General features: G+C 39.4%; 1 protein-coding gene across 1 annotated transcript in view; it reads right to left on the reverse strand.

The window, feature by feature from the left end:
- The window catches only part of LOC122788854 (annexin A5-like), a 263,864-nt gene that overhangs the window by 114,082 nt on the left and 122,474 nt on the right, over positions 1-27,308 (reverse strand). Inside the window, exons 6-7 of the mRNA XM_044055750.1 lie at positions 10,169-10,259; positions 8,805-8,884 (exon numbers count right to left, since the gene is read on the reverse strand). Coding sequence (XP_043911685.1) covers positions 8,805-8,884; positions 10,169-10,259 — 171 coding nt within the window. The remainder of the gene's footprint in view (positions 1-8,804; positions 8,885-10,168; positions 10,260-27,308) is intronic.

The raw sequence follows: 27,308 nt of genomic DNA on the forward strand, positions 1-27,308 counted from the left end.
GAAAGGGCAGTTTTGGGGATATACTGGAGGTCCATCAGGGTGGGATGTGAATGTCGTATGCCAGGCATAGATCTCCCCTCAGCCTGTAGGAGATGGAATACAGGGATAGGGTATTGAGGCGGTCTGCATAGGACATTACTTGTACCCTGTATTATTTTAGTGAGGAACTTCTGTGGACATTCCAGTCATTGGATGTGCCTAGTCAGGTTCAGACAAGAGGGCATTGTACTCCAGGACAGGTCTAATGAATTCTGAATACAGTAGAACAATGACCGCCTTAGACCTAGATGCCATACCTTTGTTTACATGTTGAACGGAATGATTTGGCGATTGTCAGAGGCTAGGATTACTGTACGTGTTCCCCATGTCCCAGACTACTGGGTCAACTCAAGTGTTCATTAATATAGTTATGGGGGTAGTGGATTTCCAGACTGATACTACTATGCATTTCTTGGCACTGGGTTTTATAGTCCATGGCTCTGAATTTAGTCTGTCAGCCCTTCCTGGAGAATGGTGTGGCAGTCCCAGGACTGATCCCGGATTGACTCAGTGACTGGCCTCTTTGCAGGAGGTAGACTCCCAAATTCTAACTTGAGTCCAGTCTGTAATCCATCTGGGTATCCTCCAGGTAACAAGTGTTTTACACCACCTCTTGAATTGGTCCAGAATGCCTTGGCCAGGTCAATCTAGGCAGTGTGAACCTTGTCACCCTTATTTATTGCTTTGATGACCTTAAAGACCAGAAGTAGAATAGGGATAACTTGCCCTTGACAAAACCAAATTTCCACGATCAAGACTTTTAGATCTGAAGTTTCCAGGGTTTGTAGATGCCCCTTTGTAGAGAGGGATGACTATTGCTCTTCTCCATTGAAGTACAAAGCCTGTTTGGAGCAGAGCTTCAATAGCAATATCAGAGGCCCTGATTAGTTCATGTTTCATGCTATTTAAAAGGCATGCTGGGATATTATCTGGACCCATTGATGCAGGGTCATTGGCCTTGGAGACCACTGAGAACCTGTTCCCTAGTGACAGTAGGGGAATTGTATTTGATGGTATTTAAGGAGGTAAGGTTGAGGGAGAGAGTGGGAAGGGATACCCAAATGCGTCTGCCATTAGGTTTGCTACATCTTCTGACTTCTCTTTAAAATTTCTCCAAGTCTTTTGAGTTTTTAATGCTAGGACTAGAATGGACCTCATTCCCAAGCCAAAGTATGAAATTAGTGTTTCAATCCTTGTTAGCCAGAAGTGCCCTTCACAGAACCTGCAATGTGCTCAGAAAGGATTCATATGGAGTCACACATTTGGGTAATAAAACAATTTACAATCCTACTTTGATCAGACCCATTGCTCCTACTGCTATTGGAACCATCTGGGTATCTTTCTCCCACATTGCCCTCATTTCTACCTGCAAATCCTGGTATTTTAGGATAGTCTCTGTACACAATAGTCACTGGGTGTAGAGATTCCAGTGATCAATGCCACTTGTCTTTTCATGGACTATATCTGGTTCTTTCAATTTTTTCTATGATGCTTTGTGGCTCTCAAGTTACTGGTGTTTTTTCAGCTAATTCAGTATTATGTTCGCACAATCCCCAATGTAACATTTTTGCCACATTATGCCTTTCAGTATACAGTCCTTTTGCCATCAGTATCACAACCAGCAACTAGATGTTCTTCCCAATTTGCATCTCATGTTCAATCCACTTTGTAAACCAATGTGTATGCAAGTTCATTATCTTGGGCTGCCAATATTAACCTTTCATCTAATGGTTTAAATTCACCTCTCCTGAAGGATTCCTGCATTCAGTCCTGATCAATGAGGCTGTTCCAAGATTTTTCTATACTTTCAACTATATTTATGCATTTTCCTCATGTCTTGCCTTATTTGATCCTTTGCCTTGTATTCTTTTGGCACATTCAGTTGCTGCCTTTTTTTTTTTTTTTTAATCTACTTCTGGTTTGATTTCCACTCCTGCTTGACGCTATGCTTATGCTAGATTAAGCAGGAAGTCGTAGATTTATTCTCCTCTGGTTTCAAAACATTTGATATGTTTGGTTCTTGAGGTCAAATATGTATGCAGTCCCATGATTGCAGACCTATACATATAATTTCAAGGTGGCCCATACCTCCTCCTGAATGGGGAATATATAATCTTTGTACGTAAAGATTTTTATAAATCAGTTGAGCATGAAGCATCCTCGTTTTCCTGTCTAATCTATCAAACACCATTTGGGGCTAGTCTATCACTCAAACTAAGTTAGGACAGAAGACCAGATTGGTTTATAGCTTGAATTTGGTTCCAAGTTGTCAGGGCTGAGGATTAATTTCAGTAAATTCCCAAATATTTATACACTCCCTCTTGCTCATGTTCTTGCATCACATTGTTGCCCTAAACTGATATGATCTTGGTGTTGCAGTTTTCCTGATTTAAGGGTTGGTTTTGCACATTTGTCAAGACCAAATCACATTCTTGTAGATCTGAAAATGTTTTGACCACTTGCAGTTTTGCTTTCAGTTCATCTAACTATACAGTTTTAAATCTCAAAGAGATTAAGTCTTTACATGTTTCTGGGGGGTCCAAATTATAACCATGACCTAATCTGTTAGACAACAATGGATTAAGAGCAAGACAAACATCCATGACAGTCACCCTGAAATATCCCCCTTTGAATTTATCCTTGGAATAATTTCTTTATCGTGGCTCAAGTGGTTTGCCACTGTTTCAGTTGCTGTAATGCAATTGATCACTGTTGGGTGCATCTTATTTTAAAGCACTCATCCAGGAATGAGTTGATACTATCAAATGCATTTATAGTCTATCCATGCCATACTTAGATTCTTCCCCCTTTTACAGTTCCCCATTATGATTAACAGCAAGTGATCCTTTGTTCCATAAGGCTATTACCCTTTTGTTCAATTGCCATGACTCATTCTTCTAAAGGACTAAACTGTGGGCATCAATTTCAATGTATAGTTTTATAAGTCAGTGGCAGGCAAGTTATTGGTCTATACTTTAGGACAGCTTGAAGGTTCACTCTTTAGCACTGTTTGTCCTATTGTTACCCAGGCTGGTGTCTAGTCAGGGTGCATATATAGTTGTTACTCATGGCAAATGTTTCATGTAAAGATGTTAATACTTGTAGCCAAAGTTACGTACTGCATCTGGGCCTGGGGTTTTCCTGTTGCTTTTCTTAACTTCGTTTCATCTCTGGCTGTTACTTCATCCCATTATATGTCCTGCGCTTTTTAACTTATTTTACTTCTATTCATTCAGCATCTTTACATGCCACAGGATCTTCATAGATATTTCTTCGAAGCCTTTTGGTTGTGGATTAATTTCTTTTACCTTGCTTCCCAAATATAATTTTTAGATCAGCAAATTGCTTTTGTACTTTTCCTTCATATTTTAGTTTTTCTGCCTGTCAGTATTTTTAATTTGCAATAGTGCACGATAGGATTCTGATCTGTTCCAATACTGCACGTTTTTGTCAAGCATTCTGGGTTTTAACTTTCAGTAGTCTTTCATTGATCTTAATAGGTCTGTCCATTATTAATATGGAGCAACTTTTCTTGGACAATTTTCCTCTAAACTGAGGGCACATTCTTAGTTTTCCATTTCTGTGGGCATTCTATAGAAAGTTCCATTCTCTTCAGTTTCATCCGTTGCTCTTGTATGGGCTCTGACTGGCCTATCACTCCACATTGACTGCAGAGTTGCCACAGTTTCCGGTTCTCTCTCTTGCTGTGAAACTTCCAATTGAACATTTGTACTGGTTTCTTATGAAAGGCTCTAAAGTATCTTCATATGGCAGCTGACCAATGTTTCCTGCTCCACTGGTTTCTCCTCAGTTTTGGGAAACTTTGCTCTATGAGTCTATTATTGGAGGTAGATTTTCTACAATAAATCCTTCACAGGTAATCCATAACCTCAGATTCTATTTCTAAAACTTCCAGTACTAACCCTCTTCTACTTTTTCTCAGTTTTATTTTTATTGTAAAATCTTTCACATCCAGATGCCTTTGCATGTCTCTTCATATCTATATTGGTGTTTATTTTTGTATTTATTAGTTTCGCTTTTTCCTTTGCATAAATATTGCACCATATTAGAATCTTTCCCATGTCCATATATATTTTTCAGATGTCTCCTGCTCCTCCCGTTTCTCCATTATTTGGGGATTCTCATCATACTGTGATGTAACCCATGAGACTGTATAAAACAAATCCTTCCTTCACAGGTATTCCATAACTACATTTTAACTTCTACTTTACTATCTTCTGTTCTATATTCCCTCGGATTTTTCTGAATTTCCATACCCAGATGCCTTTGCCTGTATTTATCCAATATCTTTGGGGCCTTTTTTGTGTTTATTAATTTAGCTTTATCGCTTTGCATAAATATTGTACCATATCAGATCTTTCTCCATGTCCAAATTTCTTATACCTTTCAAGAGTCAGTAGCTTTTTTCTTTATATAGATCAAGAAATATTGGGCAGTTCGGAAAAAGCAGCAAGTGAGGAAATGAGTAGTTTTTATTTGAAGCTTGTGACTATTTTTCTTGTGGAAAATTTTTTCCTCCAATTTCTCTTAATCTCTTTTGTACATCTGTCTGCAAATTCTGGGCTTCTTGCATAACTACACAATTTCTTTATCCTCAGTAGTCCACTGCGTCTTTATGGCCATCTTGGCCCATCAGTTTTTGTGAAAAACTGGGTCACCCCATGAAGGTAAAGACTTTACGAATAATTCGCTTCCAGCAATACTATGCCTTTGCTTGCTGACCTCTTCATTCAGGCTCCTGATCTTCTGGTTCAGTATAGGTGGCTCCATAGCTGGCCTTAGGCATAGGCCAACTAGTCAGCTGCCTAGGGCACCACTCTAGCAGGGGGCACTTTTCCAGTAACCTGGATGGTATAGTCTACCAGGATGGGGACACCAGGTGGTATGGGGGATGCTGTGGAGCCTTTACCTAGGGCACTAGTTGACCAAAGGCCAGTCTGGGTAGCTCCATTAATTAGCTCTGCACACAACTGTGCATTTCCTTAGAGGTTGCCAACATTGCTACAGAATGTCTTTGTCCTTGGTCTGGGAGGGCAAACTGCAAGTTTTGCTTTTTAGACCATTTTCTCATTTCTTTGCTTAGTTTGAGCAAAGTGCTTTTATCCTGCTGGGTGCTACACCTAATTTTTACCCTTTTTCTTTTATACAGCCTATTGGTGCTGCGATTACACCAGGGTGGTACTCATTCCTGATGGCTATAGCTGCCTCTGTGCAGGTATTAACATGCTTGTATAGTATTTCTGTGAACAGTACCACAGACAGCAGTGTTCAGGGTTTATAAGGGCTTGAAATATTGCCAGGTTATCACTTAATAGTAGGAAATTAGCCTTAGAGTAGTTTCTGAACATTCCAGGGATAGCTGGGTTCTGGGTTTTAATTTTACTTGAGAGTTCTGTGGTCTGACCTTAACAGAGGACATTTTACTAGGGGGGTTGCTGCACTCTCCCATATTAGCAAGAACCAGATAAAGTACACATTTGTGCCACTGGTTGGTATATTGACAATCTAGTACAGGAAGTCTGTTTACAAAATCCAGGAATCTCTGCCTGCATGTTTGCTGTATGCAGTTCCAACTGGGGTAAAGTTACCCATGAATATGGTATTGGGTCGCTTTGTGTGCGTTTCCAGTAAAGCTTAAATGCATGGTATAGGTGTCCTTTTCATAGAGGGGGACCTTTGGCTTGCAAGTATGGGATTTTGCCTATGGTCATTTGAATATGGAATAGCTCAAGTGCATCATCCTATTTGACTAGCTTTGAGGTATATTTAATTTTTGATGTAAATGGAGACCTCTCCACCTTTAGTCCCTGTGTAGTTGCTGGTTTGAATGGGTGGAAGGTATTATAGCCTTGCACTGCTGGTTTGCACTGTTAAACCATGTCTCAGTGACTGCACAATGTCGGCATTTTTAGGGTGAAGAGAGCTTTGTAAGTAGTGGAGATTGCTTAGACTAACATTGCATAACACCTTTAGATTTCCTTGGTTTTGATTTGCTATGTTGGAAGTACTTTGTTTGGCATTACCAAAAATAGGCATTGTGTGTTCATCAAAACCCATAATTTAGGCCAAATATCACTTTCATCTGTACTGGTGTGTACTGTGTCCTTAAGTCTGGCAGTGGGGGGGGGGGTTGGTGGCAGCTTGCTGCAGTTGCTCAATCAGATGGAGCGGATGCACATTCCTTGCTGGTGCAGTGTGAATGGTCCGACTGTACTTTGATAATGGAATTTGACTCTGTCCTCAGTAACATATGTATCATGCAACATTCTGTGGGCTGTGCCTTCCTGAAGGTTTTTCAGCAGGCCAAACATTCCATGATATTGCAGGTTTGTGTATTTGTAGTTTTTTGGGGGTGGGGTGTTAATACATGGATAATCTGTATAAGTAGCTGCACACAATGACTTCAGTCACAGGCCCCACACTTAAAGGACTCTGTGGAAGGTCATCATGGAATTGATGTAGCCCTTCCTGTTCACAAACCTTTGTGACTGAGGGAAGTAGTAACTATTGCTACAAGTGCAGTCAATGGCATGCAGTACCTCAGTGAAGCAGGTAATGCCATAGGAGGTATCCATGGTGTTAGCACTACTGTGATGTACTAGGAAACTACATATGCTCACCTAAAAGATGCATTACAGAGGAGCTTGTTGAGCCCCAAGAAATAGCCAGCATGTCCACTGGTGGTCTGACAGGTCCTTGTAACTAAAAAATAGAAAGCTGTACCTACCATGAGAGTCCACAATTATGGAAAGGCTATGCACAGTTATGGATTTTGTGTGGGACACCTATGTCAGGCAAGGCCCACAATGGCCTGATCATGAGGTGGCATCTGGTACCAAAAGGAAATACCACCAGTGGGTGACACTTCTTAGAGATTTAATGTCATGAAACTGTGGGGATAATTGCTGCCATAGGTTGCTGCCAATCTTAACTGACATTTTCTGGGAGCTTTACTCAGTTAGGTAAAATACAGTTATGAAGACCCCCCCCCCCCCATGTCTAGGAACTGTCCATATTTTGCTCACATACATCATACATTGGTTAGGGTAACATTTCCCTCCATTTTAATTTTCATGTCGTTATGCAGTCAGTTGCTCTGCAGAATTTCAGCTCCCTGCATTGTAGTACAGCATGGGAGTATAAAGTGCCAAGCTGAAAGAGAAATTACTACACAAATGGTTGATCAGTTTTAGCCATGGACTCCTGTACTGTGAAAAATCTGATTGTGTTGTGGTGAAAGGATGGAAACAGCATTCATCTTAAAGCTAGCATGCCTCAACCTGGCTAAAGCATTTACCACCATCCCCATGCTAAAAAACAGAACAGTATTAAAATGTCAAACACCAGAACACCAGATAGGAAAAAAAGGTTAAACGTATTTTGTTTTCTGGTGGTTGACCATCCCAGTGCTAATCAGCAAGCGTAATGCTTTATGAATAGCTCTCCATGTGATTAGATGGGTGCAAACTGGCTAAAGGACAGGATGCACATGTGCATCAGTGTAAGGTGATTAGCAATGTTCCACAGGGCTCCATGCTGGGACCCCTTTTGCTTGGCATTTACTTTCATTTTCCAAAGCATGAACCGAAGCCTCTGGCTAGCCAATTCTGCAAACTGAACTGGGGAATCATTGCAAAGTTATCCTCTGACACCTAAAACACAGAAAACCGCAAACGGAAACAGAGGAAAATTAGTTTAAGTTTTCCTCTGCATGTGTTCCTATCTGTGGTTTTCTGGTAAATACCTGGTGTACAAAATGAGCTTTAAATTAAATACTAAAATTGCCACATTTGTCAGACTTCCCACAAAATACATTGACAATATCAAACTTCAAAATGAAAGTGTTAAGACTTTGGGATGTGGGTTGACAATTCCCTACTTTTCATAATTAAAAATGATCAGAAAAGTCCTACTTGGCACAACTGATTGCCAGAGGGATTTTATCCAGGTCCAAGATTGTTCCCTTATATTCATCATTGATTAGGTCAATCACTAACCACAATGGCCCCCTTTGGGATGTACTTCACTAGATATCAAAGGAGAAAGACCACAGAGATTCCCAACTAAAGATCAGTGGCTTGAAATTTCCATATTTTCAGAAGACTGGAAACCTTGACATTTTCAGACTCTTGAGAGGAGGAAATCTGTGCTTGTTCTGGGCCATTTGGGACCCGATGAAACTAGAGCTTTTGTATTGCCATAAAAAACTAATAGCCCCACAAATACTGAGCCAAGTATCTAAATCTTCAGATTAATACAAGGTGGAGAGGTTACACAATGCCTTCCCTACCTCTGTAATAAACCCCCACTTTAAATTAAGTAGTGGGGTATCACCCCTTAAGTGGGAGGTGAAGGACTGGATGGGCACTCCATTCACTTCTGGCTTGAGTGTTCGGAGTTTTGAGAGATGAGGCTCTGTCTGAAGGTACTGCCAAGGCATAAGACTCCTTTACATTGTAATTATTATGATCCTAGGATTTTGAGTTAAGGCAGCAGATATTTTACAGCAATTAGGGATGTTCGGTGAGCCCTTTGTATTCAGTAACAATGTATGAATGAATAAATCCATGCCCATAAATGCATTTTTCTGTTAATGTGCACAAGAGTTAAAATCCATTGGGCTGTAATTTAGCTAAATTTTTGATGAAGATGTGTAGATATTCAGGGTCTGGATAGTTATGCTACCTTTCAAAGCTATAAAGCAAGCTGAAAAATAATCTTAATATAGTAAATAGTTGATTTACCTGTAGAAGAGACACCAGCACTCTCACAAAATATCCTGATGTATCCGATTTAATGTCATCTTCCAAGGAGCTTCCAAATTCTAAGAGGAAAAAAGAGATGTAGAATTAAAGCCATGTATATTAGCTTTTGTACTGGGGGAAGGAAGCCAGGGGTTTTGAAGCTGTACACTTGTCTTTGACGGTTGCTTCTCAGTAGGTAGTGTTAGAATTTCATATTGGTACACGTACTGGTTACTCCCCCACCCAAACACAATCAACTTTTTTTCAAGTTTCTATTCCATAGATTACATTAAGATGTAGGTTTTATACCAGAATGATTACCTTAGAAGCCTTTATAGGCTTCGTAAAATATACATTACCTTTGATCAACTGCACGATTTTAAATGTACATGTTAAAATGGGGACATTTGACCACCCCCCCCCCCCATGCTGTGAAAAACTGTTGCCCATTTACAATAATTTGTAAATCATGGGTTGCATGGTCAGCATGCCCAGCTGTGTATGACCAGTACTGCCTTCAGTGCACCATGGTTTATTTCTAGTACCTAATGGGTCAACTGGCATGCAGGACCCCAAATGCAGTTGGGCTTATTTTCAGAAAGGCTGCTTAAATTATTAAATATGTTCTTACCTCTAATACAGACTGGGATGTTTCTTATATTGGGAAAATATAATTACCAAATAGAAGCATTCAGCTGCAACTTAAATTTCATTCCATCATAAGAGGGCTGTTGTCCCTCCAATAACTAGTTAGATTATACAATACTTACTGTTCTAACTCCATATCCTGGAGATGCTTCAATTAAGCATAATAGGAATAGAAATACTAAAAACCATGGGAAAATGTGGCATTTGTCCTCCTATATTTTCATTTATAGAGCATCAGAAACCAATTCAAATAATTCATGAAAAATATTTAGTGCTTTATCAGTAATCAGATAAGCATGCACACATTGAGGGAGGTGGAGGGAGTTATGTTCATTGGTTAAAATAAGTAGTTTGGTAAATGGTCAACACATCACATGATCACGTGAAACTGCAAACTGCAGTTACTTAAGAATGATATTTATAAATAAGATGACTCACTTAAGCAGATGCATAAATACAGTCACTAGCCAGACTAATGCATTCTTACATGTGCTTTGCAAACAATTGGTTGTGGTATGCAACTGTCTCATGAGTGTGAGGGGCACAGGCATATTTAAAATAATCTACCTCATTTTATTGCACTGAGCTTTTAGTCCAACATTTATTCATGGGGCATTTTGCGAATTCACAGTGCAGCATGTAACATTCATATTCAAAATGCTACTGTCCTAACCTAAAGCACCAAAACACTGACAGATATTCCAAGTAAATCTTACCTTCTTGGTAAACTTTTCTTAGAAGCTGGATGCATGGTTTTGGGCGAGTTGTAAGAATTTCAATCAACACATTTTCTGAAGTGCCAGCACCCTGTAGGAAGGAATACAAATATTAGAATTGTATTAAGATGCAAACCACCATTGAAAGAATTGCACTTAATGGCTCGAGAGGCCCTTTTCCCAATTTCCATTTACTGCATCAGGGATGGACAAGTACACAGCAAGTTTACTTAGCCAAGTAAAACTTAAGCCAATAGGTCACCCAAATTCAGCCAATGATTAAATATTTGTTTTTTCCCCCCTTGTCTACTCATGGCTAGCATAATTTTCCTAGATCGTTCTAAGAACTGGTGTGTGCAACGTTCCAAATGTTCAGCGATCTTTAATGCATGATTTTTTACCCAATGCCTAGTTTTGTCCATGTTCCATTTGGCTGATCTTTAGATTTTGCAATCATACTGAAATGCAGACTTAATAGACCAAGCAACAGCCTTTAAATCCAGTGTCTGTAATTGTAGTATGCAGTACTGAAACTCTCAGAAGCTAAAGTTACAGAAAAAATTTGCTACAGACAATTTCCTGTAAATCATATTTGAATGTCACAAGTCTTAAAGTTTTAAATCTGCTTTAGTTAATTTGTTTCAAAATGATTTTATCATTCAAAAAATAGATGTTCTTTGTGTTTCACTGTTTCAGTCATTACATTTGGGAAATCCTGCTGGCAGGTTGCCTTCAGCCGGCCTGAATTCCAAAGTCTTGGGTCCTGCGTTGGTTACTGTCACCCCTTCCCTGACATCAGGTCGTCAGGGGGTATAAAAGATGCAGCCAATGCCATTTTCTTCAGTCTTTGCCACGTGGTGCCTGAAGCAGAAGCAGTTCGCAAGTGCCAGTCTGTCGACTCCTGTTCAAATTTTAGATCCAAAGTCTTCATTAAAGCCAAGTACCCCGTTGGGGAAACTTCTTTCTTGCTCCAGACAGATGTCAGAAAAAGTTAATTGTATTTCTTGTGGAAAGCAAATACCTCATAAGGACTTTCATTATTACTGTATTCCTTGCCTAGGCCCTGGCCATAACGTTTCAGGTTGTCTGTTTTGTGCTAGATTTAACCAATGCACTATTAAGTGTTGGTATGATTTTGCATTAAACTACTTTGGATGCAGGTTTAATTATCCAGAAATGTCGGATAGTCATCTGACTACCAGAGTTCACAAAAACAAAGAAAAAGAGACAACCGAGGCCCAAAACAGATGAAGCTTCTGCTAAGCCAGTCACCAGTTCAGTGAGGCACTTCGCAGCCCCTGACACCCGCTACTTTAGTCACAGGCTGCTACAGACTCCCACATGGAGTCACCCATGCCGCTGGACACTAGGTATTGGAGCCTCTGACACTATTCCTTCAGATGGGTCTAGAGCTGCTGAGCAGGCACCGGCTTCTGAGGGTGTCAAGACACAAACATATACATTAAACAGACTTCAGCTTCAAAGGCAAAGACTAAAGCTCTTTCAAAGAAAGAAAAATTCAAGAGCCACATGGACAGGCCTCCATGCCTAAAACAGATGCTCAAAATGGCCGAAAACTTGATTACCTTAATCAGGGGTTCCCATCCCCCTCCTAAGAGGCCTAGGCAAGAGAGACTATGAATCTTCAGATCAGGTTTCTATTTCTTCTGATTCCTCTTCTGATCAGGAATATTCCCTTCCCCCATGAGGATTCTGATGCTGAAGAATCTATTCCTTCAGCTTCTCTGCCCAAGGACTATTCTTTTGGGGAAACCTTACATACCATGAAGGAGCACTTCCACTGGGAGAGCCAAGATTTTACAGATCTAAAAAGTGGCTCAGGGACTTCCTTTTACTACCTCACAGGCCTCTAGCCATTCCACCTGTATTAGACATTGTAGATTGTGTTTTCAGAGCCTAGTCTGACCTCTGACTCCTTACCTCCAGCTCCTGTTAAGCTGGACCGATATTACAGGGTTCCTGACTCAAATTCATTTTCAAAAACCCTGCTGCAGACCCAGAAGCTATTTCACAGGGTCCCAAAGGGGTTAAGGCTTCTGCTGCAAAACTCTACCCCCTCTGACAGATTCTAGGGCATTGGATAGATGGGGGAAAAAAAGGTTTACACATTCACTACCTTGGCTATAAGGGCCTTAAACTGTCAGTTTCATATGCTCAAATATCAGCAACATGTCATGGCATTGCTTCAGCAGAAAATGTTAAATTCTGAATGTGCAGAAAACAAGGAAATGCAGGATTTATTGCATGCAGCTGAACAAGTTGGAAAGCATACTTTGCAATGTGGTTTTGATTCTCTGGAGGCCACCTGCAGGGCCATAGTTACGGGTTCTGTAATTAGGAGGCATGCTTGGTTAAAGGAACAAAATCTACCTGATCATGTCAAAGTTAGATGCACCTTTACAGCAGGATACTTTGTTTTGTTTTAAGGCAGAAGAGGTGTTAAAAAAAAATGGAGGACAAAGCTAAATCTATGCAAACTGTCAAAGATTTTTTTTTAGAAGTACAGCCACCTAGGTTTAGTAGACACTGGCCTACAAAGAATTGGCCCTTTCCTGTGTCAGACAGACATGAAAGGGGCAGATCCAGACGCAAGGTTCATGCAGGTAAAAGCAATGGGGTGCTTCTACCTCCAAAAGTGGAGAAGCCAAAACACAACCTTACAGGAAACAGTCCCAATGACTTCCCCCTACCTACACCAAGCACTTATCTCCTGGCAGCACCCTTAGGGGGAAAAATAGCTCTCAAAATTGGCACATTAGAACCCACTTGTCCTGGGTTCTAAACAATGTCACAAGGCTACAAGTTCCAATTCCATACCCTGCCAAAGGCAAATGGTTGGCCAGCTCTGCCAAAAAAAAAATCAATGGGCAGAGGCACAAAAACAAAACAAGTCTCATCCCTCATGGACATGGGGGCCATTCAACAAGTACCAGAGCAAGGGCAGGGACAAGGATTTCTCTACTGTTCTTGGTACCCAGAAAGGACAAAACCTGGAGACCAATACTGGATCTATCTATTCTAAACACATTCCTGGATATACCAAAATTCAAAATGTTGACTTTGCAGCAGCTTCTCCCCATACTGGGCACGAAGGCTTGGCTTGCGACTTTAGACCCCAAGAGGCATACCTGCATGTCCCAATCAGGAAATCATGCAGAAGATACCTCAGAATCAAGGCTGGCTCAATGCATTACCAATTCTCTGCACTGCCCTTTGGCTTATCTACTGCGCCCAGGGTCTTTACAAAGTGCCTGGCACCAGTAATTGCATTCTGCAGACAGAGGAATACAAATATATACTTACTTGGACAACTGCCTAATTCAAGCAGAGAATAAGGACATTCTTCTTCAGCATCTGGCGTTTGTGACAAAAGACAACATGCCTAGGGTACACAGTCAATGAAAAGAAATCAAAACTAGTACCCTCGAGATAATATTCCTGGGTGCAAGCTTAAATACAACTGCCCAGATGGCTTTATCTCCCACCAGACAAACAAAGGCAACTACCTATTTCAAAATATTGGCAACAAAGGCCCAGTTATCTGTAGGCTTTGGGCTTAATGGCATCCTGCATCCTACTAATTCCATATGCAAGACTGCATATGAGGAAACTTCAATGGTACCAAAGTAGTGTTTGGACTCGACATTGGCACAGCCTGGAAACCATGATTACTCTTTCCCTGCCTACAACAGGAGTTTCGATGGTGGGTGAAGGCTTGTCACCAAAACAAGGGACAGCCATTCATTTTACCCCCAGCCAGGGAGAACCTAACAACGGATGCATTAGATTATGCCTGGGGGGGCCCACATGGCAGGAAGAGGCATTCAGGGCACATGGTTCACAAACCAAATGCACCTACATATCAAAAAGAGATGCTAGCTGTTCAAAATGCCCCGACAGCCTTCAAGGACCTACTTCATCCAGGCCAACTACTGATAAAGACAGACAACACCATGGTCATGTGGTATATAAACCAGCAGGGGGGCACACATTCTTACCCCCTTTGCATACTAGCCATGGCTTTGTGGGACACAGCATTGACTTACCAAGTTCATCTGCAGGCACAATTCCTGCCAGGAAAGGGAAATACTCTGGCAGACGAACTAAGCAGAAACCTCATGGATCCCCATGAGTGGCAGCTGGATCCACAAGTCTTCAGCATAACAAGGAAATAGGGATGCCTGGACAGATCTTTTTGCCTCCCCTTACAACTACCAACTAAAAAGATTCTGCACAAGGACTCATCACAGACCAGCATAGAATCTGGACGCCCTATCCTTCAGCTGGAAAAACCTATCAGTATATGCCTTTCCTCCACTGCCTCTCCTCCCCAAGGTACTCCTAAAGGTCAGACAGGAGAAGCCAAAGAGGATACTGATTGCCCCAGACTGGCCCAGCCAGTACTGGTATCCAATCCTAAGGAACCAGTCTCAATGCCCAGCTTGGACCTTACCTCAAATACCTCATCTACTGTCCCAGCAAAACAATCGGATCCTGCACAGCCAACTCAGGACCTGGCAGCATGGCGGATAATGTAGGCATACAAAGCACACCTCTCAGTAAAGCTGTGATGGATGTCATTTTGGAAGCCAGAAGGCCTAGTACTAGAAAATCTTATGCTGCAAAATGGAAGATATTTTGTGCTTGGAACCAGACACAAGGAACTGATACAGCTGTACCAAATATTCCTCAGATTTTGCAATACTTAACTGAGATGCTGGACAAAGGCCTTTTTCATAAATTAAAATTCATGCCTCTGCCATTTTGGCTCATTACAATACAGAGCCACCAATCTTTTCTCATCTTTTAAGGCAGTACCTCAGAGGAGCCAAAAACTTAAGGCCTCCAAGGAGATCACCAATACCTGCATGGGACCTCAACTATGGTCTTGGAAAAACTCACCCTGCCTCCTTTTGAGCCAGGTGCTACTGCTGATATAAAGTTTTTATCTTGGAAAACAGCTCTGCTCCTAGCAATAACTTCTGCAAGACTAGTATCGGAGCTACAGGCACTCATAGCTGTGGAACCTTTTATCCGGACAGGGTCTGAGGACAAACATTTATGCCCAAGGTGGTGTCCAGTGTGGCCCTTAACAAAACTATTCCATTTGCCAACTTTTTATCCAAATCCACATAAGAGGGAGAGAATTCTGCATTCTTTGGACTTACACAAGACAGCTTAGATTCTATTTGGACAGAACCAAAGTTTTCAGGAAGACAATACTAGTGGCATATGCTACAGGATCACAAGGAAAGGCCATCTCCAAGCAGACTATTTCAAAGTGGATAGGCCACTGCATTCGTTTCTGCCATTTACAGCATAGCAAGCCAGTGCCCAAGGGCATTAGGCCACATACAACCTGAGCTGCAGCCACTTCAGCAGCCTTTCTCAGGGGAGTGCCAAAGACATCTTAGAATCTGCTACTTGGAGCACAGTGCACACTTTTACAAAGCATCATCTGCCACTCTACTCTAAATCCAGGGCAGGCTTTGCCACTGCAGTTCTGCAGGGCCTCATAGCCATGCCTAATGCTGTTTAGCTCCAGCCTCTCAACCATAGCTTTGGGACTCTACCCAAATGTAATGACTGCAACAGTGAAACAAAGCACAGTACGGTTGTGTACATATATAAAATTTTGGATACCCTTTAGGGGGCACCCAACATCTGGGGCAAGAAAAACTGAAGAAAATGGCATTGGCTGCATCTTTTATACCCCTGATGACCTGATGTCAGGGAAAGGGTGACAGCAACCGATGCAGGACCCAAGACTTTGGAATTCAGGCCGGCTGAGGGCAACCTGCCAGCAGGATTACCCAAATGTAATGACTGCAATAGTGAATACACCAACATCTACATTTATGGCAAGTGTACACAACTGTACTTTTTATACAGTGTCCAAATGTCACCTTGGTAGATCTGAGTACAGACACTCATTTCAGTTCAATATAAAAATGGAATGCCTATCACTGTAAACTATCAATTAAAATAAAGGGCTGACCAGAATTACAACTAAAACTACCAACATACATCATTTTCTACAGCAGAAAGATGAAGACTGAGCATCCCCTTAACTGTACAATCATCGTATTTAGCTCTACATCTGGTGTGGATTACAACTTGGAAGGACTAATACAAATGTTGCCATATGTTCTGGAGGTCAGTAAAAATTATACTGCCCAAAATAAGTCAGCAATCCCTTACACCTGCCACATAAATCCTACTGCAAGCTAACAGTGAGACATCAGCTGTTGAATTTCTCCCTCCCCACCTCAACATTACTTGGCCACCGTGACAGCAAAATTATGTAAAATGCCCTTAAAGCATACAAAGAGGGTTATGTACAGTGTACTTTGGTGTAATAGTACCCCAGGAATTCATATTTCATCCATATAGTTCATCCAACCTGCCAACCAGATACAAAATATAGTACTACAGCCAGATTTATAGTGGCACCAAACTGCGGTGTGCGCTGAATCTGAGGTTTCCTTTCAAAGTACATCAGAAACTGAGATGTGGCTATACCAACAGATTATTATTAGTATACACAAGTAGACTCCAGACTAATCAAAATTAAATACTAACAGAGAAAGGGGAGAGACGTCTCCCCATACAATTAAAGGTTAGAGGGCCAGATTGGTCTCATTTACCAGATTAAAAAGGATCAGCAGACCAGTTCAGTCTGAAACTGGGCTGAGAGCAGGAAGGTACAACAAAAAGTATGATCATGCAGCGTACAGGAAAAGTACAGGAAAAGTACAGGAAAAGTACAGGAAAAGTACAGGAAAAGTACAGGAAAAGTACAGGAAAAGTACAGGAAAAGTACAGGAAAAGTACAGGAAAAGTACAGGAAAAGTACAGGAAAAGTACAGGAAAAGTACATTTTAGAATCAATAACTGCAATCAGGCAATTAGAAAACACAGAATTCACATTTACATGTCGATATTTTCATAATCTGGCTAGCCTACAAAAATACACAGCATTATGCATTTAAATGGGGATAATGCTTGATTGGCTGGTATCAAGATTGCCCTTAAGAATTCAAATAAGAGCCAAAGGTGGGTCTTTGAAATAGTGAGCCTAAACAGTGACTGCAGTCATTTTATCCATTAACCATATTGATGGTGATGACTAAGGACCCTCGTGTGGCTGTTAAAGTTGACAAGCTAAACCGAAACTAAAGCAATAATGAACTAGTTTCTATAATTCTACTGGCAGTCTGATGGCACTACTGTAACGCCAACAGACAGAAATGGGACCAAGATTACCAGGGACTAAAAGTCAAATGTCAGTCTCATACTATGCATTAGTAAGATGTCTAGCCTTCAACCCAAGAGGGCTCAGAGCTCATGGAAAGATGGAAAACCTGTAGGAGCAGCTTACCAAGATCAGAGAACAGCAATGGCAGAGAAAGGAAGGGGAAAGCGGACAGAATCCGTATACAGCTGAAAACGGAGGGAAAATGGGAGAGGGCTTTACAAGTACTCCAAGATTAGCCTCATGAAGCCAAGGGAAAAGTTGAAATGTAACATCTACCAAAGTTAAAACCAAGGCAGGAAATAAAGCAATACCAATCAAGGGCAATGACACCAAGCAGAGGGAAGTTCAAAAGGAAACACATTTAAGAGAAGTACGACTGAAGTAAATCTCTTTGAATGCATCTCGTCTTGGACCTATAAACATCTACTCGGCACTTCTTCCTGCATGTTCTCTTTGTGCCCCAAGTCTTGCAGATAGATAGGAATATAGTAAACATTAGTTTAGATGCATAGATAAAGAGACTGTCTTGCAATGTTTTGAAGAGTTTCCTGCAATTCTGAACTCTGAAGTAACTTTTCCAAGTATTGCCTTGTTCTTATTAAATATATTTAAACCTATCCTTGTGGTGGATACTGGAGACCAATTTAAGCTCTTAGTGTACTTGCATATGTATTTGGTGACACTGTGTAGGGCACTCCAAATAGCCTGGTGCTTTGTCAAAAGCTACCATTTTGATAAAATTAACATTCCAGTAAGATTGGTCACCCTTTGGCAAGGTTCTTAAAAGTAGCTGATAAGGGGTTCTGGTGACAGTGATAACTACCTTGGTCTGGGCATAAGGGGGCATAGCTAGTAAACCTGTGCCAGCCTTCCCCAGGTGTGTGTAAATCAAATCTCGTCAGCTACTTGGGCGGGGACACAGCACTGGTTGGACAGTGTTGGGAGGACTTGGCTTGTGCAGGGATACGAAGCACTGGTTGGACAGTGTTGGGAGGACTTGGCTTGGAACCCTGGCTAAGGACTCAACTATAGCTGTGTCAGAGGGGAGTCTTATTGGGGATCTGGAGAGAGAGGGAGAAACCAGTCCCAGACCAACTGATCTCTGTGCTCGTAAGGGAAATTGCACTTTACCATGTGTGTACTTATCCTGCCATTGTGTACATCCCTCACTGTTGCCAGTGATGAGGATCGAGGCTCCTTGATTACTGGGCCAGTGCAGGGGCATCAGATGCCACCTTGCTGCCTTGTTTTTTTGTATGCATCTTTTCCAGGACTTCAGAAATTAGTTTTTGAAAACACTGATAAGTACACTCATTTTGGGATTACAGAGGGTCTCCTGTAGAGTACACTTACAGGTTACATACTAATTTTATTTTTGCTTGAGAACTAGGGACTACATGCTCTTTTTTAGTGGCAATTCTAATGGTAGCATGCATCAGTCCAAGATTTAGCACTATTTTCTGAATCTGACACTAAACAGCCTCATTGGCTGAAAAAGCAGAAGGCAAAACAGCAACTTATGACCAGATTAAATGCATCACCACTCTACACAAGCAAGAATGCTGTCCACATCTGGCAAGGCAATTAAAAAGTTCAGATTCTAGTATGCTGAAAATGTTTTAACTTTGGATTAATAGCAGGAGGAAGAACAATTAAACAAGGTGGTCGCAGCTTGTTGGTATTAAACTTCCAGTGGCCATTTTAAACTAAAACATAGGGCCATTTTAAACCAAACTTGGGTCATTTAACCTAGGAATTTTCTTTAAATCTGCAAGGCTCTCTGCTTGAAATTGTCAGTGCTTTAGAGATAATGACCAACTCGCCTCTGTACAGATGTGGTACAATGTCCCTTTCCCTTAGCCTACAGTGAATCTGGTTTAGGCAGGACAAGCCAATACCATTTAATCTAATTTCCCTTCTACATCAGCAGAGTTAGAACTGTTGCACTACAGGTTGCCATGCACTTAACTTGGTAAAACTTCTATTTACTCTGCCTAGCTGTATCCCACCATTCTGCTTTACTTCACCTCCCATAAAAGCTTCCTTTCTGCACTACCAACAGCCCCGCCTTGTAGTACCTCTCTAAATTCCCTCCATATCCAGTTCCAGTCACCTTGGATGCTTGCCATTTAGTTTCGGCTTCATTCTGTTACACACAATATAGCCTAAGCCCTTCATAACCCTGGCACATAGAACATTGCAACTGTGTGGTCATCTGGTTTTACAAAACATGGGTTTATCACAAAATATGGGTTTAGGCACACTCCATTCCCTACACCATCCCCATTTCCAGCCAACATACTCTTGAATAGATTTACACTTCCATAGCTAACCCCGCCCTGCCTCCCCGCCCTGCCTCCATTCAGTTAACCAAACACCTGAAACATCATGCCATATTCCAACCAGATTAAGATGTACACCATCACCTCCAATGACTTTCTCCTAGTTCTTCCACTTCAAATAGGTTCATAGGCAAGTACTAGGCCTTCTGCTATTGCAGGCCATTTGAAGCCTAGCCAGCAATTTACCTTTATGCTCAAATTAACCTATCCCATTTGGTGTTGGACTGGATTTACTCACCCATTGGTCAATAATTATACATTACCCCTAATAAAAATAACCAGGATCATATCATAGATATTTCAGGGGACTCTTGTATGGGATAAAGCATTTAGTAATAGAGAGGGTAGTTCTGCTTCCTATCCACTGATCCAAGCTGTGCTTGAATAGGGACAGGATTTTGTGTGAATGTGGCCCTACAAACCCTCCCCTTCACACCTGTTGAACCAATCAGCAACAAAACTGCAGCAATGCTCTCAAAGACCTATATTAACAACCCTCTCCCCACTTTGAGACTTATGCAGCACTTTGATTTTCTAACACTATACTGCAGTAACACCGGACCACTCCCCAATACATACTATATAGTAGTATTGACTAAAGTTTGCTTTAGTTGACAATACTTGCCAAAATGGGGCACCAACTGTTCCACTTCAAAACTCACCCCTGCCTGTAATTCTGTACTGCAGCCATGCCTGACCAAGTACACTACTTTCATCAGCGTAATAGACCCCATAGTTCAGCCTTAAAAGTCATAGTCCAAGTGTGCTTAGTTATACACTCCATATTCTATCACCACTAACATTTAAGCTGACAGTTTACTTTTACCCCACCTTCATGCTGTAGTATTGCTATCATTTTTCTTTCATACGGCAGTTTTCCACAGTCTTAAGTGGCAGATACTTTCCAACAGTACTAAATCTTGATAAACTGATTATCTCTGCTTCAGCATATTGTAAACTTACCTATAACCTCTAACATACATCTTGAATACTCTTCCCCTTTTGTTCTAAAATGTGTGGCAGACAAGAGTGAAGACGTACAGTCTATTTATATACATTTACAATACTTAACCCCTCTACCCTACACTAACCTTCAGTTATTTTTGCACAATACAAGTTTATCCATCCTTCAATTGTTACTCACTAGGCTAGTAAGATCTTCAGGAGACCAGAGGTGGTATTTATACAGGTGAAATTTTGCCAGGGCATCTGGGAACTTCTAGTCTTTTCAGACTATGGGGAAAACTCTTGTACTTCCTGTCTTCTGGTCTGGGGGCAGACACAGCAGGAAGAACAAAGAAAAACTTGGCTGGTTCAGCTTTTACTGAAAATTACTGAAGATATAGTTGAAATGGTAGAATTGGTAGAATTACTATCCGAAGTCTTTCTGATGTGGGTACAGGAAAAAAAAAAAAGGTGACACTGGAGGGAAAAGAGGTTGTAGCTGAAACAGATAGATTCAGGAAGAAAACTGGAGAGATTGAGGGAGAGAATTGTCTGGGAAAATGCATAATTTCAATCCTCCAGTCAGTGGGGTGGGGGGGGGGTGCAGGATTTGGAAGAAATGGCAAACCAAAGTGAGGAAGAATATGGAGCAGCAATTTCATGGAGTAAAATGGGAAAAAATAGAAAAGGGAGAAGAGACTTATGCCAGAAAGTTGCAGAGACAAACTTGTGCACAAAGCATTGGAGAAGGGAATAAAGAAAAAAAATGAAACTAATGTACACAGTACATGTGAGCAGTAAAAATGGACAGGTATGAGGTTTGGGACTTTGTTCTAGTACCTTTAGTTGCCACAGCAAGAGAGCATTTATTTAAGAGACTTTTTGTGACTTGGTATTTGACACTGGGCAGGCCATGGAAAATTTTTTGGGTGCATATGAACAAAAAAGTATTTATCCATGGTCAGAATATATGGCGCAAGTTTACAAACAAAAACAATGATCTGGTTTAGAACTGAAGTTGAAGCAAAAACTTAAAGAACATTTGTTAACTATAAAGTAAATGGACACTACAAAAATATATGATGAAAGAGGATTATGGACTGGGGATGGGAATGTGGAGCAATACTGAAAACAGAAAATGAATTCTATGCATGTACCTAGTATTAATGTTATAATGTTAATGGTAATAGGGGTTTTGTGAAATACAGCAATCAACCAAAGACTTTTTGTGGAAAAAATGATTTAAATCAATGAATGTGAAAAGATGTTATTTGTGTGGTAAAACAGAGCATAATGCAAAAAAAGTGTGGCAAAACTTGTCATTCATGGCTAAATATGTGAAATGAATGTGCAAGAAAATGAAGTTACAGGTGCGATAAAAGAGGTTACAGAAGAAAATTTACAAAGATGTGATTAACGTTGTACATGAAGTTAAAGTAACAAGGAAAAAACAGAAGACAAGTGAGGAAGCAGACTAGCAGACAAGAAACAAACATGTAATAGGGAAGAGTTAAAGGAAAATAATTCAATAATGCTCAGAGAAAAGGAAAGTGATAAAAATGTTCTTAAAAGCTGAAAATAAAAATATGAACAGTATGAACATTTTGAGAATAGGTATATTGCAATGGTCTACTGCAATAGATGCACATTGTTTTAGAAGATATCAGCTTAAGAGGAAGAGAACACAAACTTGAATGGTGTGGTAGTTTGGAACATGGGAAAGAAACACTGGCATATGTCAAGAAAGCATACGTTTCTGTAAATATGGACATGGATTGTAATTTAAGAAATTCTGATGTTAAAATTGTTAAAGATAGAAGTGGAAAGTTAATTGCATGGAACAACCACAGAACCTACAAAGGGAATGAAAATCAATGTCTTTATTTAATATCAGATAGTTTAGAAGTTAAATTATGCTGGATTTTCAGATCATGTGGCTATATAGGTTAAAGTATGGGAAAATGAATACATAATAGGAAAATGAATAAAGAGAATTAAAAGGAATTAGATTTAGGAGAGAAATAGAAAATATGAATACAATAGAGTTTTATGAGAACTTGACTGTTTGGTGGCTTAAATTTTAAATGGGTGTTTTTAGAATGTACAAAGAAAGGGATACAAGATGTAGTCAAGAAACAGACAAATTCCTTAAGAAAAATATGTAAAATGAATCAAATTAAAAGTATCACCATATTTAAGTAAAATAAAAAATAAGGAAGGTAAGCAAATACGACAGCAAAAATGAATATTTATAAGAATATGTATTGGAATTCGTTAAAAGAAAATTTATAAATGTGAAAAAAATTAGTATTTTAACAAATTCCTAAAAGACATGAAGTCTGCAACAAGACTCGACAGAATCGAATATGGTATGTATAAAGAAATGGAGTGGCAAAAAAATGTATAGACATTACGATTAGAAACTAGAATTAAAGATATGTACAGGAGTTATATATTTAAAAAAGGAAAGGGGATTTAAAATTGGAGACCTACAACATTGAATATGGATTATAAAATTTTCATGAGAACAAAGGCTACAAAAAATGGATAGCATATGACCAAAATGTATTAAGAAAAGGAAGTCAGTTACTATGGATAAGAGAAAATGGATATAATGTAGAAGCAAAGGTTATGATGGGGGATACAAGTAAAGTCTATGATACTAGATACAAGTCATTATGGGAATTCTGCAGGCATAAAGGTAATAAAATCAGTTTATGAAAGGAACCATGTGAAGCTAAACAAATGGCTGGATTGGGGAAGAAAAAAAATAGAAAGTGGAATAAAGCAGGGTTGTCCAGCTAGTAGTGTAATTCTCAGTTATGAATGCAATAGCTGAGGAAATTAAAATGCCAATTAGTGGTGGATACAAGATGATGTACAATTGCCAATAATGCATAATTATGCAGATATTGTACTAATTATTAAAAGTATGGATGGAAGTAAATGAAAAAGTACATTTATACTCAGTTTTTCAATTTAAAGAAATTTTTTTAAGGTATGATAGGAGGAATTTAGTTCAATTCAAAATGTATAGATATATTAGGAATAATATTTGGAAGGAATGAACAGACAATGGGATAATGTACTCAAAATTAAGTAAAAAAAGCACACTAGCACCATGGTAATAGGAACTTTTTTTTATGTTACCAACATCTATATATATGATTCCTATTAAGTATGAAAAGGAACCAAGGATTCTTTTATATGGGGCTCTAGACTGAATCCAATCAAGACAGGGATTCTATATATGAAAGAGCAAAGAGGCTTGGGTTAAATAAATAGTAAATGCAGGATCTTTATACGGTATTAAAAGGAATTAAGGAAAATAAAAAACTTGATAGAATACATTATAAATGCAAAGAATTGTGGTAAGGAATAAAGTAAAAGCATTGTGAATGAATAAATGGAAAGTACCAAAACAAAATTGTGCTATGTGAAAAAATAGAAAGTAAAGGTACTTAATTATGAAAGCATTTTATTGAATGGAACCATGGAAAGATTTACAAACAGACAAGAAAAAGCCATAAGGATATAACTTTAAAGAATGGAATGATTAGAGAAGGCAAATGCACCATACAAGAAAAAAAAGCAAGAGAATATGTAATAAATGTGGAGAGGGAGACTGAGCATATCTTTGAAATAGGAGAGTTAATTTGTGGAAAGAATAGCTGCACATTACAGGGTGAAAAGTATGATAGAATTTGATTATGGTGCATGAAAACAGGAAGAAGCAAAGAAAACAGGGTAATATGTTTAGTTTCATGGACCATATAGAACCAGACTAAATGAAATCAAATACAATGAAAAATGGACTGAAAGATCCTGGAGAAAATGTTTTTGTTATGGATAAAAGTTGGGTGGGAAATGCTTAAAATGAAGTTTATAATGTATGGACATTTGTAAATAGATGTAAATGTACATCAATAAAACCCCCTACCAATAAAACCCCCTACCAAGTTATAATGCATAAAATGTAAAACGCTTGTAATTATATTTGTAAATGTAAAAGTGTTGTACACCATTTCAATAAAAACCCTACTCTTCGCTGAGCATATGGGGATTTCCTGTGTTATGGTCTGGGCATGGAGGTGGCTTAGTGGAGCAGAAAGTGTACAAATGGAGGAGAAAAAAGTGTGTGGTGAAAGAAGCTGTTAAATTGAACAGCTGGGATGTCAAATGTGACAGAGTTGGAAGCGAGAAGGCTGTCATGGGGAGAGATTATGGATAGAATCCAGGTCAGTACAGGAATTAAGAAGAAATCTTATACACAGTGAGAAGGTGAAATAGAAAGACAGAAGTGAAGGTTTGGGCAAGTAGTAGAGGGAAGGAACTGAACAGCATTATTTCCACACTGGGTGTGGAATCCAAAGAGGCAAGAGCATTTATTTGTATTAAAGACAGTGACATTTTGAGGCAGCAGTTTATGTAGAAATGCTGTGGACAGTATAAAAAGGGGGTGAAACCCTTGGAACATATATGTGGTGTAGGCTTTTAATGGAGAAGCCAAAAAAAAGAATATTTATACAATTTAAAACTGAAATTAAAATAGTTTAAGAGACTGATAACTGTGTAGATATATTTTGGATATTACAAAAATCTATGACAGAGGTCTATGGATTGGGTGTTGGGAATGTGGCATAGTGAAAATGCAAAATGACAAAATAATGCATTTGCCAGGTATAATGTGGAAGGAAATTTGTCATCATTTAACATTTGTTTACCAGGAAAGTCCGACTGGGACAGAGCCCATTTTCAGTTGATGCCCCGGCAGAATCACTCCAGACCTGTCTTTGGAACATCAGAAGAAGCCAGAGCACTTTAAGAAAACCCATGCAAATGCAGGGAGAACATGCAGACTCCACACAGAAGGCACCCCAGCCAAGAATTGAAACAGAGAACATCTTGTTGTGAGGAAACTATTCTAATCACTGATACTGGAGACAACAGAAGAAATTTTATGTAGTAAAGATCACCATTTAACAATTCTGATAAAAGGAAATTTAATTTGTGGTAAAATAGATCATGAAGCAAAAACGTATGAAGTGTGAAAAAACTGGTCATTCATGGATGGACTGTAATATGGAAAAAGAAACAGGTGATAGCAGAATAGGGAGGATACCTTAGTAGACAAGAAATGAGAAAAAAGGAATAGGAATGGCAGTAAAAGAAATATAGGAAATGAAAAATAAAGGGGAGATAGAGGAAGCAATTAAAGTGATGAAGGGGATAAATGGATAAGCCAAAAACGTTCTATTGGAAAAATTGAAAAATTCAAAAATCTAGGTATAGGAGGAAATAAGAAAGTATTAAAAGCAACAAAGTTTCACAAATTGAGAATCCCAGCCATTAATGTAAATAGTTTAATGAATGTTCAATGTAGGCTAGGAATTTTGGAATAGTGTAGAAGGCTAGATATGGACATCATAGTATTAAGATAAAGGAACACAAGTTAATGGTTTATGGAAAGAAAAGGTTATGTGGAACCTAGGAAATGAAAGATGTTCAGGTACAACAGTTCTAGTGTAGAAAGATTCTGGATTATACATTAGTATTAGGAAGAATAGTATTAGATACAAGATGGAGGAATCAAACATATGGGATAATTGCACTTTATGCTTCAACACAATCTTTGTATAGTGTAAGAATGAGTGTAAATATGCAAGTAATTGTATTGGGTGACTAATTGTGATACAAGGCATAGGAGAAAAAAAGGGGCAGATATAAAAGTTACTTCCGATATGATTAAAAGCTGTAAAATGTTTGTGGAAAAGTAAACACTGGACATACAGGAGTAATCCAAGAACTGAAACTGATTATAGTACTAGTGTTTTTGAATATTACATGGAGTTAAAGTTACAGGTTTCTCAGATCATGCAGCAATCTGGATAGAAATTTAATGGGTTACACAATAGGAAGAGATATAAAAATAATTAATGAATCCGATCTAAAATGAGCAAGTGAAGGAAATACATCAGTTATGGCTAGATCATTTAAACGAGAGGATTTTATCAAGTCTGGACAAGCCAGTGGATTAAAAGAAAAATATAAAACAGATATTAGAATGGCAAAGGACAAAACATACAAGATGGTGACAAATCTAAATAAATCCGTAATCAAAGTCTTTAGACATAGTAAATAAGAATTTCTAGAAAAGAAAGTGTCATATGAAATGAACTAGGAAATAGTGTTAAACAAAGATTTTTTTTATAAGGAAGAAAGTAGCAGCACCATGTCCAAGTAAAATGGTTAATGAATGGTGCAGTGGTGCAGCAGTAGTATTGTCACCTCACAGCAAGAGGTTCTTCAGTTCGATTCTCAGCTGGGGTGCCTTCTGTGTGCAGTCTGCAGTTCGATTCTCAGCTGGGGTGCCTTCTGTGTGCAGTCTGCATGTCTTCCCTGTGTTCGTGTGGGTTTCCTCGTACAGTACAAGGACATGCATCTAATATTTCTCCCCAGGCTGCCATTGAAAATTTGCTTTGTTCCAAGTTGGACTTTCCTGGCAAACAAATTTTAAATAAAATTAAAAATAATAAGTTACAGAATGAGGAAGGAGATTTAGTGAATACACAAA

Source organism: Protopterus annectens, chromosome 14.part0 (genome assembly GCF_019279795.1).
Source record: "Protopterus annectens isolate FY-2018-M chromosome 14.part0, PAN1.0, whole genome shotgun sequence".
Lineage (NCBI taxonomy): Eukaryota > Metazoa > Chordata > Ceratodontiformes > Protopteridae > Protopterus > Protopterus annectens.